We start from the raw sequence: 15,043 nt of genomic DNA, 5'->3' as shown, positions 1-15,043 counted from the left end.
CTCTTTTAAAGCAGCAGGGACTTACGATGTAGTTTTGTAGAAGCAGCTCCACTGACTCTCGTCTCCCGTACTTGATGATCCAAGACTTTAGCTTTGACTCTGCAAGAACCAGCAGTGAGAGCAGACGGTACTTTAATTCTAGAAATTCCATTTTCATTAAGTGCAGCTCTGATGTGGAGGAAACAAAGTGAAACCTAGAAATAAAACAGGGAGATTTCACGGAATGTAACTAATAGTAACAGAACGATGCTTACTTAACCTGTTACATGGCAGCCTTAAATATCAGGCAGCCACAAGGTCCTCCAAACTCTAGCTGATCACTACTGTCTGGGGATTGGGATCCTTTTCTAGCTCTGGGTTTAAAGGCAAAATATTATTGATTGAAGTCTTTGAGTTAGTTCTCTCCCCTGCCAACACATCTCTCATCTGTTTCTTTTATAAGCTGTTTTTGCAATATTACATAATGTTCCTTACAGTACTGAGTAAAAAATACAGGCTCTCAAGAAACCATGCCTGTGATTTTCAGGCTGTGGGTACAGCCAGGCTGAGTCTTTTCAGTTAATAATATATTAGAATGTTGGCATTCTTAGCATATGTTATAGGAGCCTACTTTTCATTTACCAAATGCAAGCATCTATGCTTTTAAAAAACAAAACAAAACAAATGATTGATTAAAAAGAAAAGAAATGTAAAAAAAAATCATCTACCTAGCATTTTAAAAGAAGATTTCATTTAAAACCAGATAATTCTCTTACCTCTCGGCCATGTCCTCTAATTGATCAGGTGGCACTGGGATCCCGTTGACAGACCTGGTCCGATAGATTTCATGGAATGCTCTTTTGTGGGCATCTGTGTTTTGAAGCAGATCCTAAGATACAGTTTTAAAAAAATAAAAAATGAGGAAACATGTTCACAGGAGGCTGGGAAGCATAATTTTCAGCCTGCACAGATGACTCAATGTATTCAACAATTTGATCTTGCTGCCACGTTCATAAGCAGCCTGGTGCCTACCCCAGGCTTTTACCTTGAGCAGGAGCCCGGGGCTTGTGCATAAGACACCGTGCTAGAGCTGTGTCTAATAATTATGGCATCTTTTAAACACACATGACACTTATACAGCAATGCATTCAGACATTTTAAAGGTACATGATCCAAAGGGAAATGTAATTATTGCTATAAACAACAATTTCAGTATTTTTCTCCTTCCAGAAATTTTGGATTCATTGGTTTTTACAAAGCATAAAAGTGAGCACCACATATTTAACTCTTTAATGGTAAGAAGTAGCAGGCTTTCTTTTTTAAAAATATTTTTTAGTTGTAGTTGGACACAATACCTTTATTTTATTTATTTTTATGTGGTGCTGAGGATCGAACCCAGTGCCTTGCACATGCTAGGCCAGCGCTCTACTGCTAAGCCATAGCCCCAGCCCCCTAGAATTAATAGGCTTTCTACTGTTATTTTACTTTGAATGTGTGCAGGCTATTTTAAGTAATATTTGCTTGCCATCTCATGTAAACTGATAAGATTACAATATATTTTGAAAACATACTTTTGGTTAGAAATTTTTCAAGTGCAGGGGATATCTTATATCATTTATTTAGGTTGGTTTGATCCTTCTTGGTTTGTTTGTGGCATTTTTTTTATCATCCATAACTTATTTATAAAGAGAATATTTGTTTTTCCAGAACCCCTAGCCAATCTGTCCCGAATACTCAAGGAGAGAGTGAGGTGAAAAGAGATTTATGTCATATTTTCTATAGTTTTAGTTAGTTTCCCATCAGCAGAATAAATACTCTATAGTGTGTCACCCATTGAAAATTAAGACACATAACCCACCAAAATGACAAACTAAAATTAATATTATTTCTCTCAAAGTAAGATTTTGTGGATCCAATGGAGAAAAAAGATACAAATATATCCCAAACCAAAAAATAGTTGAGGGAAGAAACAAGCAATGTCTTTATATTGTAAATTAAAATGTTAAGGCCTTTGTGTATTTGTCCACTTAAGTGACATCTTGACATTATCAAAAACCTCAGGGCCAACCTTTGATAAACTTTGCTCTGATCACATTTGACTTAAGCCTATAGATCACTGTAGATAGACTCATGAGTCTTGGTGCCAGACAGAGGATCCCGTGAGCAGCCAAGACCTGACCCCAAGCGGACAGGGGCCAGAGGCCTACTCTCAGAGCAGCCCTGAGGTTAAGTAGTTAGTCACTGTTCCTTTATCACACACTGACACATTTCTGTGGTTTATGATCTTGGCTAATTTCCTCAAGTGACTGCAGGGCAAACTTGGAACTGTCACGGCAGCTAGCTCTGATTTGCTATACCTGACAATTTTTAATAGCGTGTACATTGAAAAAAGTCTTTACAAGATATCAAAACAAACAAAAACAGCTTCACACATAGGATAATGAACATCTACGGCTGGCATAATGTTACAACTTCCTTTGAAAGGCTCTTTCACTCTAAAACAACTCTAGATGTTGAATGAACCTTGTGATTTTAATTCATCTTACTCAATTCATAGGAAGTAAGCAAGCAAGCAAAAAAAAGAGTCTCCCATTCTTAGTAAATCATGACACCAAATGATCACACAGCTGTGGGCAAAATAAAAGTGAAAAATGAGATTGTCTTGGGAAAGTAGCTAGACACTGCTTCATGATATTGGGTCTTGGAAAATAAACAAGGTGAGACGTTGAAACTGGATTTCCTCCATGTAACCAGAGCTCTTGACCAGTGTGAGTGTGCTGGTCCGGCTACCAGGAAATACAATAAGGAGAGAAGCAATGATCACAATCCACAGGAAAAAAGCCACCATGGGTGAGAGCCAGCAAAAATAGAAAATTAATAGCACTAGAGAAATGCCAGTCATTTAACACTGGACAACACAGTATTGAAAATGATCTGGCTAAAGTGTTCTTCATTCTTATACTATTTAAGAGGATGTTATGAGATTAACTTTCAGTTTTGTCAAATATATATGGCCAAATTTTAAGGAAAAATGTACTATGCAATTAAAACAAATAACTTTGAAGCCACTCGATAGAAAACCATAGAATAAATAAGAAAACCAGTCAGCCAACAAACAAGACCTCCACCATAAACTTTTAAATAGCATGAATGTAGAAAAAGAAGGAGGAGTTAGAGGAGGGTAGAAGAGGAAAAGAGGAAGAAAACAACCAGGGTAAATAGTAAGCAGAGTGAGATGATAAAAACAAATTCAAGTTCAATGTATCAATACTCAAGAATAAAAATGAATGTGGTATAAACTTATTAGTTAAAAGGTAGAAATTGATCCGGGTGCTATGGTGCATGCCTATAATCCCAGCAGCTCAGGAGGTAAGTAGGAGGATTGCAAGTTCAAAGCCAGCTTCGGCAAAAGTGAGGTGCTAAGCAACTCAGTGAGACCCTGTCTCTAAATAAAATGCAAACAGGGCTTGGAATGTGGCTCAGTGGTTGAATGCCCCAGAGTTCAATTCCTGGTATCAATCCCTCTCCAAAAAAAAAAAAAAAAAAAGGTAGAAATTGACAGATTGAAGAAAGAAACAAAATAGATTCATTTGCCTTTTACAAAGAGAGACGCATAACCATGAAGATCATGGATAGGTTGAAATTTATAGGATGGAAAATTACATGTCAGATAAAAAGTAACTGAAAGAAAACTGGTATAAATGTATTGACATCAGCCAAAATAGATTTCGAACCAGAAATCATTAAAAGGAGTAAATTGCCTTAATGATGTAGCTTGCAACTTACTGGAAGATACATATTAATCCTGAACTTAAATTACCTAGTAAGTCTCAAAACAGATAAAGCAAAAGCTAATAGAACTACAGGGAGAGGACAGACTCACCCACTGCGGGAACTCCACTGCTGGGTCATCTCCACCGTTTGATCTTAGTATGGTGGCTCAGTCTTTGATTCTTTTCCTCTTCCTGTCTACACTTCTGTATTTCATTTCCAGTCCCATATCTTTAAATAAACCTCTATGTGCCAAGGACTGCATTTTTATTTCCAGTCTGTGCCTCTTTCCAGAGGTCTTATCTGGTATCCCCGACTGCCTAATCCTCAGGTCAAGTTGCAGGAGAAGAGACCTCATCTTGCCCCACAGTGAACATGTAATCTTGCCTCCTAAACCTGCATCAGTGTTTCCCCATCTCCACTGATGGAAACTCCATTTTTTTCAGTTGCTCAGTTTAAAAATCATAGGTTTATTTATGACTCCTCTTCCTTCACAGTCCATATTTGATGCTCAAAATATATTCTGAATCTCAGCACTTCTCACCAGCTCTACAGCTACCAGTTTGGTTCAAAACACTCAACTTGCATTATTGAAACTGTGTCCTGGCTTCTGTCCTCCATCTATTCTATTCTGTTCTCACACAGCATCTTGTAAAAACACTGCCATTTCTACAGTAAGAAAATGGATGAGAAAGGATGGTTAGGACATGACAGAGAAAACCAAGTGCCTAAGTAGGGATAAAGGAAGAGAAAAGATACAAAGAAACAGGATTGGGAAAAAAACCCAAAAAACAAAAAACAAAAACCAGGGCATTAACTGCAGGCACAGGAAAGATTACAAAAGGAATTTTAAATGTATAATAAGTTAAAATAATGAATTAGTTGATCATTTTATTTATTTATTTATTTTTTTTGAGACAAGGAATCACTACACTATCCAAGATGGCTCAGAACTTGCCATCCTCCTGCTTCAGTCTCCTGAGTAGCTGGGATTATAGGTGTGTATCACCATGCCCAGCTTGGAAAAGTATATTTTGACTAGCTTTATGCTAATACTTTTGACAATAGTCAAAGAAATAAATTCATAGAAAGTCTGAATTAGCAATATTGACTCAATTAATTTTGTAAGTCCAAATATGGAGATACAGCAACAATAACAACAACAAATCCAATAACCTTGTCCTTATGGAGTGAACACTAGAGTGCAGGAAATCCATCAGTCAATAAGCAGGTGATTAAGATAGATAACAGTTGAGATGATGGGACAAATATCAAGCAGGAAAGAGGGTTGGGGGTAGCTGTAATCTCAAAAAAGGGTAGCTGTAATCTCAGAAAAGTCTGACTAAAAGAGGACCTTTTAGTGATGGTCAAAGCAGATGAGGCAGAAGGAAACAGGAATATTGGTAAGACAAGATTATCATAGAGGGATGGTAAAGCCAAGTCCTGCAATGTGTTGCCTGTTTGGTGCCACCTTTCCACCTACCATATTTAAAATTGCAACAATACCCAATTCTCTATGCTTTTAACCTTCTAACCTAATTTTATTTATTATGTTTATTATTTTTGTTTGCATTCTCCCACGGGAAGTTAAGTTATATAAGGCAAGAGTCCTTTGTCTGTATTGCTTATGGATATTTCACAAATGCTTAGAGCACTATTTTCATGTAACAAGTGCTCATTTAAATTTTATTGAAAATTCGGTTAAGATTAGAAAGGTACAGCCAGGGGTATAGGTAGAAACCCGAATGAAGAAAGAATTTCATGAATGCAGAAACAACCATGTAAAGTGCTTCTGACAGGTGAGGAAAGATAAGGACTGAGAACTGGCTCTTATGAGGACCCAGACACACCCTGGTCAACTTGTCCTGGGTAACACGGGGAAGAAAAGCCTGTTTGGGAATAGGTTCTACAGAGAATGGGAGAAGAAGATTTTGAAACTTTCTAAAAGTTTTTTTCAGTAAAAAGAAGTAAAACTGAATGGCAGTTGGAAAGGTAGAATTAAGAAAGTGATTTTTTAAGATGAGAGAAACGACATGCATTTATTTGTGGATAGGAAGAATCCAACAGAGATTGAGGGGGAAGAAAGTAAAGTGAAGCAGGACAGGAATTCTCCCCTGGAGGGAGAGGGAGGATGGGCTGGAGGCACTCCAGAGGGATTGGCCTGAGCCGGGCGCACAGATGGTTCATCCATAGTAACAGGAGTGGAGAAGGAGACCGAGTATTCAGGCACAGATGCAAGTAGGTGGGCTGATGTGGTCGTGGGAGCTGCGGAAATTCTTTTCTGGTGGCTTCTATTTTCTCAGAGAAATAGGAAGCAATGTCAACAGCTAAGAATGAGGATGGGGAGGAGGTGTGGAAGGCTTGGGGAAAGGAAGCATAAAATAGTTGTCCCAGAAATGGAGGAGTGAGTTGGGAAATGCCCTGGGAGCGCCAACCAGCCTGAGGGCCCAGGTGGGTTAGTCACTGTGTGGGGGTGGGGGGTGTTGTTCTCCAGCCACAGTCAGCTCCATGTGTGGGGGACGAACCAGGCAGAGGCAGAGGTGGGTTTTTGCCAGGACTTTTTTTTTTTTTTTTTAAACCAGGATAGTAGGACAAAGTGAGATATGCATAAGGGACTGAGAAATGCACAAGGGGCGACTCTTTTGGACACTGAGGGAAGGGCCCAGAGGGCAGGGGTGAAATGAAGAGGGTGGGATGCCGGAAAAAGCCAGAGCATCAGTGGCTTAGAGGTCATCGAGGGTGAAGTCACCTGTGGCAGAAGAGATGCTCGGCAAAGCGGGGTGGAGGTTTCAGCTCTTGATGATGACCACTGCCACCTGTGACCACGGAGTGGGCAGTGAAGGTGGCACAAAGGACACGGTCACGAGGAGGAGATGGTCAAGGTACTCAGAGGCCAGGATATTGGGAGAACCACCTGTGGCTTCCTGAGATCACTAAACACTAAGCACCATCTAGAAAGGAGGAAGAGTGACCTAGGTAGGGGAGACAACCCTGGGAGAGATGGAGTCTAAGAGCCAGTCTCATGATTCCTTAAGACTGGAAAGCCTTACTTGGTTAAAGCAATAAGACTCCCAATAAACCTCATTCTACATGTGCTACAGTCAATAGCTCTGCAGGCGCCTTTTAATCTTAATGCTCAAGACAACTGAGATTATCAGCTGTGATGCCTTGGGAAAGTCACTTCATCTCTCTCTGCCTTTTGCATAAGACAACGATACTACCTATCTCAAATATGTCATTATGGATTCAGCAAAAATTAAATATTTAGGACCAAAAACATGGTTAAATCCTCCCTCGTAATTAACGATGTTCATTGTTATTTTACTAGATAACTGAGCCCTGGGGTATCTGGAAGATAGAAAAGATAGTATGGGTGTAATTTGCTTTGCAATATAAATATATTCTGATATAAATGTAAGTTAACTTTTCAAAAAATACTAAAAAGAAAAAGAATTGGCAGAACCATTCACAAAGTAAACTCTTTGAAACATGCATGTTAGAAATGATCTGAATCCAATTTACAAACACTGCCTATGTATTAAAAGTGATGAAATGGTGTTATATTTCTAAAAAATGTGTGAGGGCAGAAAACCAAACATTCTAAATTATTACACCATGTTTAAGTTTTCTTGACAAGACTTGGAATTACTTTTTCTGAATTAAGTTCTATAATGCTCTTTTCTCAAATTATTGAATCTCTGATCAGGTATAGGGTAGATGATTCAAACTGATACCCTGATTTAATGTTATTCAGGGAACCTAGAATTTTAATCATCTCAGCAATGATTTAAATGTCTCATTTTTTAAAATTTAGCTTATCTGAGACATTTAACAAATAAATGTATTTTTGAACAAATTAGAATTGATCTTGTAATTGATAATTTCATTGTATCAGGATTGTGCTATTTTAAGTAACTGTGCCCAGGCCTAGTAAAAGTTTCTGTCTCAATAAAATAATGATTCAGAGATTCACCTTGAACCTGGCCTTTGTTCCTACTTGCCTTTGCTTGCTTCCTATTGTCTCTATTGCATGCCCAGTTTTCTCTTTTTTCTGTCCTTTTGTTAATCTCAGATAACCATCTTCTCTCACTACTGTCTCCCAGCTCGACTTCTTTTCTGGTTAATGTGGCTTATTTACTACACTCCAGTAGAGAGACTCCTCTACTTGTAATGCAGGCAGTTGGCACAGTGTCTCTCCTTCTTCTCTTAGATCTGTCCCTCTTTCTGTGTCTCGTTCTCTACCTCTCTCTCTCTCCGGGATCCAGAAAGGGCTTCAAATTCTACAGTCACTTAAGTATACAGATTAGTACACACATCATCCAACTTAAAGCTTTCCTGTCAGGGCCTGATGTCATCTACAGTGAACCTTGAATTGATATTCCTATAAAACCCTACAATTATCTAGCAAATAGGGCAGTTGCATTGTTGAACATTTTCCCTGTGGTATAAATCTACTATGTAAACAACAAGCACACCAGTGTTTCTCAAACCTTCAGTTTAAAGGCACCACAAGTACCAGGGCCTTATCTGTCACGGGCACCCATTTGCCCTGTGCTGAAATCCGGCACAGAGCTAACCCATGGTATTCATTTTGCTGAATTAACATTCAACTCAAAATTAGTATACATAGTACATTTTAAAAATGAATTCTTCTGTATCAAATATTCACAGAAATTAAAATAGTTTCAATTATTACATGTTTCACAGGAAGAGAATTTTTTTTTCTTTTTTTTATTCAAAACATTACAAAGCTCTTGACATATCCTATTTCATACTTTAGATTCAAGTGGGTTATGAACTCCCATTTTTACCCCATATATAGATTGCAGAATCACATCGGTTACACATCACATTTTTACATAATGCCATATTAGTAACTGTTGTATTCTGCTACCTTTCCTATCCTCTACTATTCCCCCTCCCCTCCCCTCCCATCTTCTCTCTCTGTCCCATCTACTGTAATTTAATTCTCTCCCTTGTTTTTTTAAATTTTTTCCCTTTCCCCTCACAACCTAGGAAGAGAAATTATTACATCTTACGTATGCTTAATTGCTAATTTATTAAGTGGTATTATTTGGCATTTTTTTTTCTATTTTTAATATATTAGGAGTCTCAAATGGCCTAATGTTTCTATGCTTCTGAGAAGTCTGAATGTGGCCCAAACTAGGAAAACTTGTAACTCCATTTCATCTCAAGCCTGAACTCAAATGGTGTTGGGGAAGCTGATATCCATACAGAAGAATGAAAATGGACCCTTATTTCAACTCAAAAATGGATTAAATATTTAAACATAAGAAAGGAAATGGTATAACCATTAGAAGAAAACTTCCCTATGGAAAGCTCTATGACATTGACCTGGGCAATGAGTTCTTAGATATGAACCCCAAGGCACAGGCAGCAGAAGCAAAACCAGACAAATGAGATCATATCTATCTCCACATTTCCTGCAGAGCAAAGGAAACAATCAAGAGAGTGAATGCAACCCACAGACTGGAAGACAATATTTTCAAATCATACTTTGCATAAGGGGCTAACACCTGAAATGTATAATGAACTTGATAATGACAAGGAAACAAGTATGCCTTTTAAAATAGGAGAAGAAACAGGAAAAAGGTAGGGAGGGAATTCCATCAAAACAGAAGACAGATGAGTGAACCAGATGAAGGGGATTGAGGGGGAGGAAGGGGAACGGGAGACAAATATCATATGATTTTGTACAACTGATCTCAATGACAGGTAGAATATAAAAAAGTTGAACCCATAGAAGTACAGGGTAGAATGGTGGTTAGCAGAGGCCTGGGATGGAGGACATGGATGGGGAAAGGGAGACCCTGGACAATGAGAACAAAGTTCTAGATGGGGGGAGGATTCTGGTGTTCTCTAGCATGACATGGTGACCTCAGTTAACAGCCATGTATACTATGCATTTCAGAATGGTTAAGAGAGCATTTTCAATTTTCTCATCACAAAGACATGATAAATATTTGAGGTAATGAATATGCTAACTACCCTGATTTGATCATTCTACAATGGATACAGGTATTGCAACAGCACATTGTACTTATAATTGTATATGTAATTATTATGTCAATTAAAATTATTTTAAATTAAAAGAAATAGGAGTTTCTGCGGGCACCAAAAGGCCAAGAATAAATGAAGGCAGGACCCAAGTGTGGTCTATAGCTGACTTAGGATCTGGCTGTCAGTCATGTTGGACGGGCTAATCAGGGTTTGAGTGTGCTGATCTGAAAGGACCAGAAGTGTAAATGGCATGGGATTTCTGTGTTTCTATATCTCTAGCTCCAGAAATAAGGTCCCAGAGAGGCATGAAATGATATTTGTCATGAATTTGCCTTTTGATCTAGTCTAGAATAAATAATAGTCTATTTCCTTGGGGTAACTAAATAAAAACTGTAGGTTCATACACACACAAATATCAATAATTTGGGAGAAAATATACATGATCTAAAAATTGCCCATATGTGGTCAGGAATAGAAATTTCTGCTGATCAGTTAGTTTTCAGGACATTGAGTAAAACCTCACCACCATGACACAGAATGGGGAACAGAAGCTCAATTACAAATTGCATGACTATATTAATGAACAACAACATTTTAGCTGGGTCTTTACTATCACAAAAGGCAAAGAAGTACATTGGAACTTATATACAACTGAACTTGCACTACACTGAAAATGTCCCAAATGACTAAGGTGCCATTAAATTCTAGCAACACCACTTCCCAAGGCTTCCTTACTCCACCTTGCAGTACCAGGTCCCAAGAAATCTTGCCTGGTCTCCTTGGAGGATGGAGTCAAGAGCCAATCACCTGTAAAGCCATACTACCTGTAAGCTTATCTTTTAGAACATAACATAAAGCAGCAGAAATAAAAAGATGACTGAAAATATGGCCCAGAGCTAGTGGGAAATATCTCAGGAAATAAACCTACTGGAATTTTCATGACTTAGTACAAGAAAGGAAAGTGTAAATTAGAAAACTTCTAAGATGGATGTCTCTGATGGGTGTCTCAGAGGACTCCACTGCAGCTTCTGTCAGACTGTAAAGTTTTCCAACCAGAATTTTTACCTTATGTTGTTCCAGTTTCCGTTGTATTGTGTTTGCTGTTTCCTCATGGACTTGCTGAATGGTTATTTCCTCTCTCAGGGCCACCTCTGCCCTGTACAGCCAGGCACCTATAGTGCCCAGAGGCGCAGGAAGAGATTTATCAAGCTGTATATGCCAATCAAAGAGCTGAAATTCCAAAAAATGAGAAAAGTAAAATATCTTCTACACAGAAGAAAATTCTTAAAAATTTCCCCAAATGATTTTAAAGTCTACAGAAAGTTTTAAGTTAATAACTGCAGGTTTATTTAATATATATCAACTAAACAAACATCTATTTCTGAGTGTGATATTTTGGGTATGGGGAGAAAACTATAGACACAAACAATTTTTGAGGAAACTTAAGATACATCTTAAACATGGAAGAATATTATTATGAATGTAAGCAAGTTTCTTCTTGTGGGAATAGCATAAAGCACCCACTGATTCTCTTATGGCTTTTGCAGAAAGAGAAGGTACTAGGTTTGCCAACATGCTCAAAAACAGCAGTAATTATACACCAGCATGTGAAATCCTTGGTTATCAGAATGAGAGTCTCATTTAAACTCCTAGAAAAATGAAGGTTATCTAGACAGCTTTAGACACAGATATGACGATTCTTTCTAGAAGTCTGTGATTTCTTCTCTTCATTTCTTCCATTTTACTTGATTCTCAAGCACCATTTCTTACTGTATTGTGTCTGTATAGGTAGGATGGTTGTGGTACTTGGGAACTGCACTATTCTTTGATGGAGTTAATGGTCAAAAGGGAGATTATCCAAATTAATAGCATATGGCAAATTTAAGTCAAATATTCCTACAGATGGTAGAAGAAGTCCAGAGGTTTGAAATCTTGGCCTTTAAGCATGCAGAATGTTGCTATGAAGATACTGAATAGTTTTCCTTCAGATTCACAAGGGGCCAGATAAGAAGAAATGTTCTCATTCAAGCATGTAAGGTTGTATGTCAGCATGTAAGGTCCTTAACTATTGATGAAAAGTGATTATAGAATGAGAAGTAGTCGACTATCTATCCCTGGAAATCTTCTACAAAACAAGTCACCTTTTCTAAACAAGTCACCTTTTCTAAACAACCCAGAACTAAGTTTTGTATGGTGAGAAGTAATCTAGAAGCTCTTCCAGGATACTCAGTCTACCAATACTGAAAAGCTAGCAGGGGTAGGATAAGCCAGGCAGGAAAATAGCTGCTGACCCAAGGGCTCCCCCTAGTGCACAGAAAAACCTGACAAAGCAAAGATCTTTTGTAGTTCACCCTTCCCAGTCTCAGACAGAGGCAGCAGGGCCTGGTGAAACAGCGCTGGGTAGAGAAAGATGATGAACATATTCTTGACTAGATTACAAAAGCCCTGATGAGATTAATCATGTAGAAACTTACCCTGGAGGACACTCTGTCCCAGGATTGTTTTACCAATGCTTGGTCAAGTGACAATTTACCATCTCTGTGTAATGGTTGAATTAAATGTTCAATCTGTTTCCTTTTTATTTCATATTGGACTCTGAAGTGTTTAAATGACTAAAAGATGAAAAACAGAAAAAAATAGGGCAATGAGTCAAAGAAAGCAAAAGCAAAGGAAACCACGCTCCTAAATAGTCATCCTTTATGTCTGGAGAGCACTGCATGTCTGTTATTGATAATAGACACTGATAAAAGTAATAGCAGTGATCATTGATTCTGTACTCAGAGCTTGAACCTATGCCCAATACTTTCTACATATTGTGCTCACTGGGTCTCTCCATAACCCTACATCATAGACACTAGTTACCAGTATGAAGCCCACAAGTGACTTGGCAGAGCCACATAGTAGAGGTCGGACAACAGGCTAGATTTCTCAGTGCTAGTTAAGTAATTTTTATACCATTCTATATTTGTCAAGAAAGAATAGTAAACAGGAATATAAATCATTGCTAATAATCAAGAACACCAGTGTTTCATTCCAAGGTGCAAAACAATTTACAAGAAAAAAATTGCATATATGAAAATAGCAGTGAATTAAAGATATATAAATTTGAGTTCAAACAAGCCTGGATTAGTAGATCTATTTTAGGGGATCTCATTTACATAATAATCCTTTAATATTATGGTATTATCAGATATATCACAGAATGATTAAAGTGAACTTATGATATGTAAGCTTACCCATATATTAACATAAAAAGTCTTCAAATTTCTACATTTTATATTAAACCATCATACCCCAAAGTGTGACTCTAAATCCAAATTATGAATGGAATATGCCATTAAAATGTGCAATTATGTTACAGAGCAGAAGAAAGGCCCTAGAGAGTCTAGTAGATGACACATCTTAAAAAAACTTCAAAATTACAAACAAATGTGCAAATTCACACGAAGAACACTGGGGGGAGATGGTGAATAAAAATTTTACTACAAGTTTCATCTTCCGTTCTCTGTAACTTAATGTAATTTAAATATTAACAAAGCATTTTGGGGGTTCAGTGGGTTTGATCCCCAGCATCACAAAAAGCCAAAACAAATGAACAAAATCTATGAAAGCATGTGCATAGAAAATATAGTATTTATTATCTTGAAATAGAAAGAAAGTGATGATTATATAATACAGATATGTAAGAAAATTTCCCTGGTATACAGATTTCAGGTGGTCCCTATCCATTTTTAAACATATAGCAATAAACTGTGGCTCAAAAGAAGTGCTGCTTTTTTGTGTTTTATATTTTTCTTAGCAACTGTCTTCCTCTCACAAAATCATATCTGTACAACAGGTACTTTGTAACTTGAATTTTTTTATATTTTATGCTCAAATTAAACTCACTAATGGATTCAGTAAGTGTATTCAGCCTGTTTTTCTCAACTTATTAACTCAAACACTTCTTAGGAGAGCTCATGCTCCCAAATTTTATCGTTTTAAAAGATTACATTGAGTTTCAAAGCCAAATAGTACATGGATAATAAGCACATATTTATCATTTTGCCAAGTTCAATAAATAGAATAATAATACTATAATCCATTTAAATTTGTGCATATTTACTTGAAATGACATACTATCATCATAGATTAATCTTTTGTATGACATGTTGAGCCTCTCATATCATTGTACCCTTTGATGCAGCCAAAATGACTAAAATATAGAGTAGAACATACTATTGAATATAATCCAAAATACATCAAATTTAATTTTTCCACTAAAATGAAGTGGTATTTTTAAATAGAAGGAAAATGACAATGCTGCATAGAATAAATCACAACTTTTTAATGGGAAAAACCTGCTACAGACTTTGTGTCTTGGAAGTGAAAATTAGAAGCAGAAGTCCAATTAATGACAGTGTAATGAGACTGGGTGTAACAACAACTCTGACCTCAACTGGAGTGCAATAGTGTTGAACTAGTGTTGAAATTGATTGCCTTAATGAACCTATTCCAAATATTCATGTTGCAATCCCTTATTAAATTCAGCCTATCTTAGTGTAATTTTTATTTGACTCAAATCACTTATTTATTCATTTCTTTTTGGTGGACTTTCATGTTATGTGACATCTGTAAAACCATAAGTTTTACAAAAACAATGACTCCGAGGTACTTTTCTGGGCCACCTCTAAGACTCTGTGTCTAGCAAGTGATGACACTTCAGAACTCCATATGGAGTGTGGACACAACTCAACTTAAAGCTACCTAAACAGATAGAAATGTAATTATTATATTATGTACAAATTTATTTTATGTGCACATTACTTCCTAATTCTATTTTCTCAATATAACCTGAGACATTATATAGATTAAATGACATATAAATCTTATCCATGAAAGGTTTTTTAAAAATTGAAATCTCTTTCCTATATCATACCTGATACTTATCCTGCATATTTGATTCTGTCATCTGTGCCCTCGTCAAATCTCTTTCAAATTGTTCTATCCAAACTTTCATTTCCTTCAAAATTAGTCTGTCTTCTCTCTGAAAACCAGAACACATTGCAATTTTATTACTAACTGTGTATTTATTCAATTACCAATAAGACTTAATATGTAATACATCCCAATTGTCTTTGAAAATTTTTCTGTCTCCTTGCTCCCACTCCTTCTGAACTGTAAGAAGCAAAATTAATTCTGGAAAAATATTTTAATTATCTTGGTAATACCAAAATTATCCAACTCTATTTTTTCCCCCTCAAGTAACACTAAGCTAACAAAGAAAATGTGA

At 36.9% G+C, this 15,043-nt stretch overlaps 1 protein-coding gene across 16 annotated transcripts in view; it reads right to left on the bottom strand.

Annotated features, from left to right (window-relative positions):
- The window catches only part of Syne1 (spectrin repeat containing nuclear envelope protein 1), a 428,203-nt gene that overhangs the window by 295,199 nt on the left and 117,961 nt on the right, over nucleotides 1-15,043 (bottom strand). For 15 of the 16 annotated variants that reach the window (XM_078018867.1, XM_078018881.1, XM_078018877.1 and 12 more), the window contains 5 exons: nucleotides 14,690-14,797; nucleotides 12,246-12,383; nucleotides 10,837-11,001; nucleotides 756-868; nucleotides 26-194 (listed from right to left, as the gene is read on the bottom strand). In XM_078018867.1, coding sequence (XP_077874993.1) covers nucleotides 26-194; nucleotides 756-868; nucleotides 10,837-11,001; nucleotides 12,246-12,383; nucleotides 14,690-14,797 — 693 coding nt within the window. Of the gene's footprint in view, nucleotides 1-25; nucleotides 195-254; nucleotides 264-755; nucleotides 869-10,836; nucleotides 11,002-12,245; nucleotides 12,384-14,689; nucleotides 14,798-15,043 lie in introns of those variants that run through there. The other variant, XM_078018880.1, reaches the window with a different exon arrangement.

The sequence above is a fragment of the Ictidomys tridecemlineatus genome, chromosome 8, assembly GCF_052094955.1.
Source record: "Ictidomys tridecemlineatus isolate mIctTri1 chromosome 8, mIctTri1.hap1, whole genome shotgun sequence".
Lineage (NCBI taxonomy): Eukaryota > Metazoa > Chordata > Mammalia > Rodentia > Sciuridae > Ictidomys > Ictidomys tridecemlineatus.
Note: the sequence above shows the minus strand (reverse complement) of the source record. Positions and strands in the feature narration are given on the sequence as shown.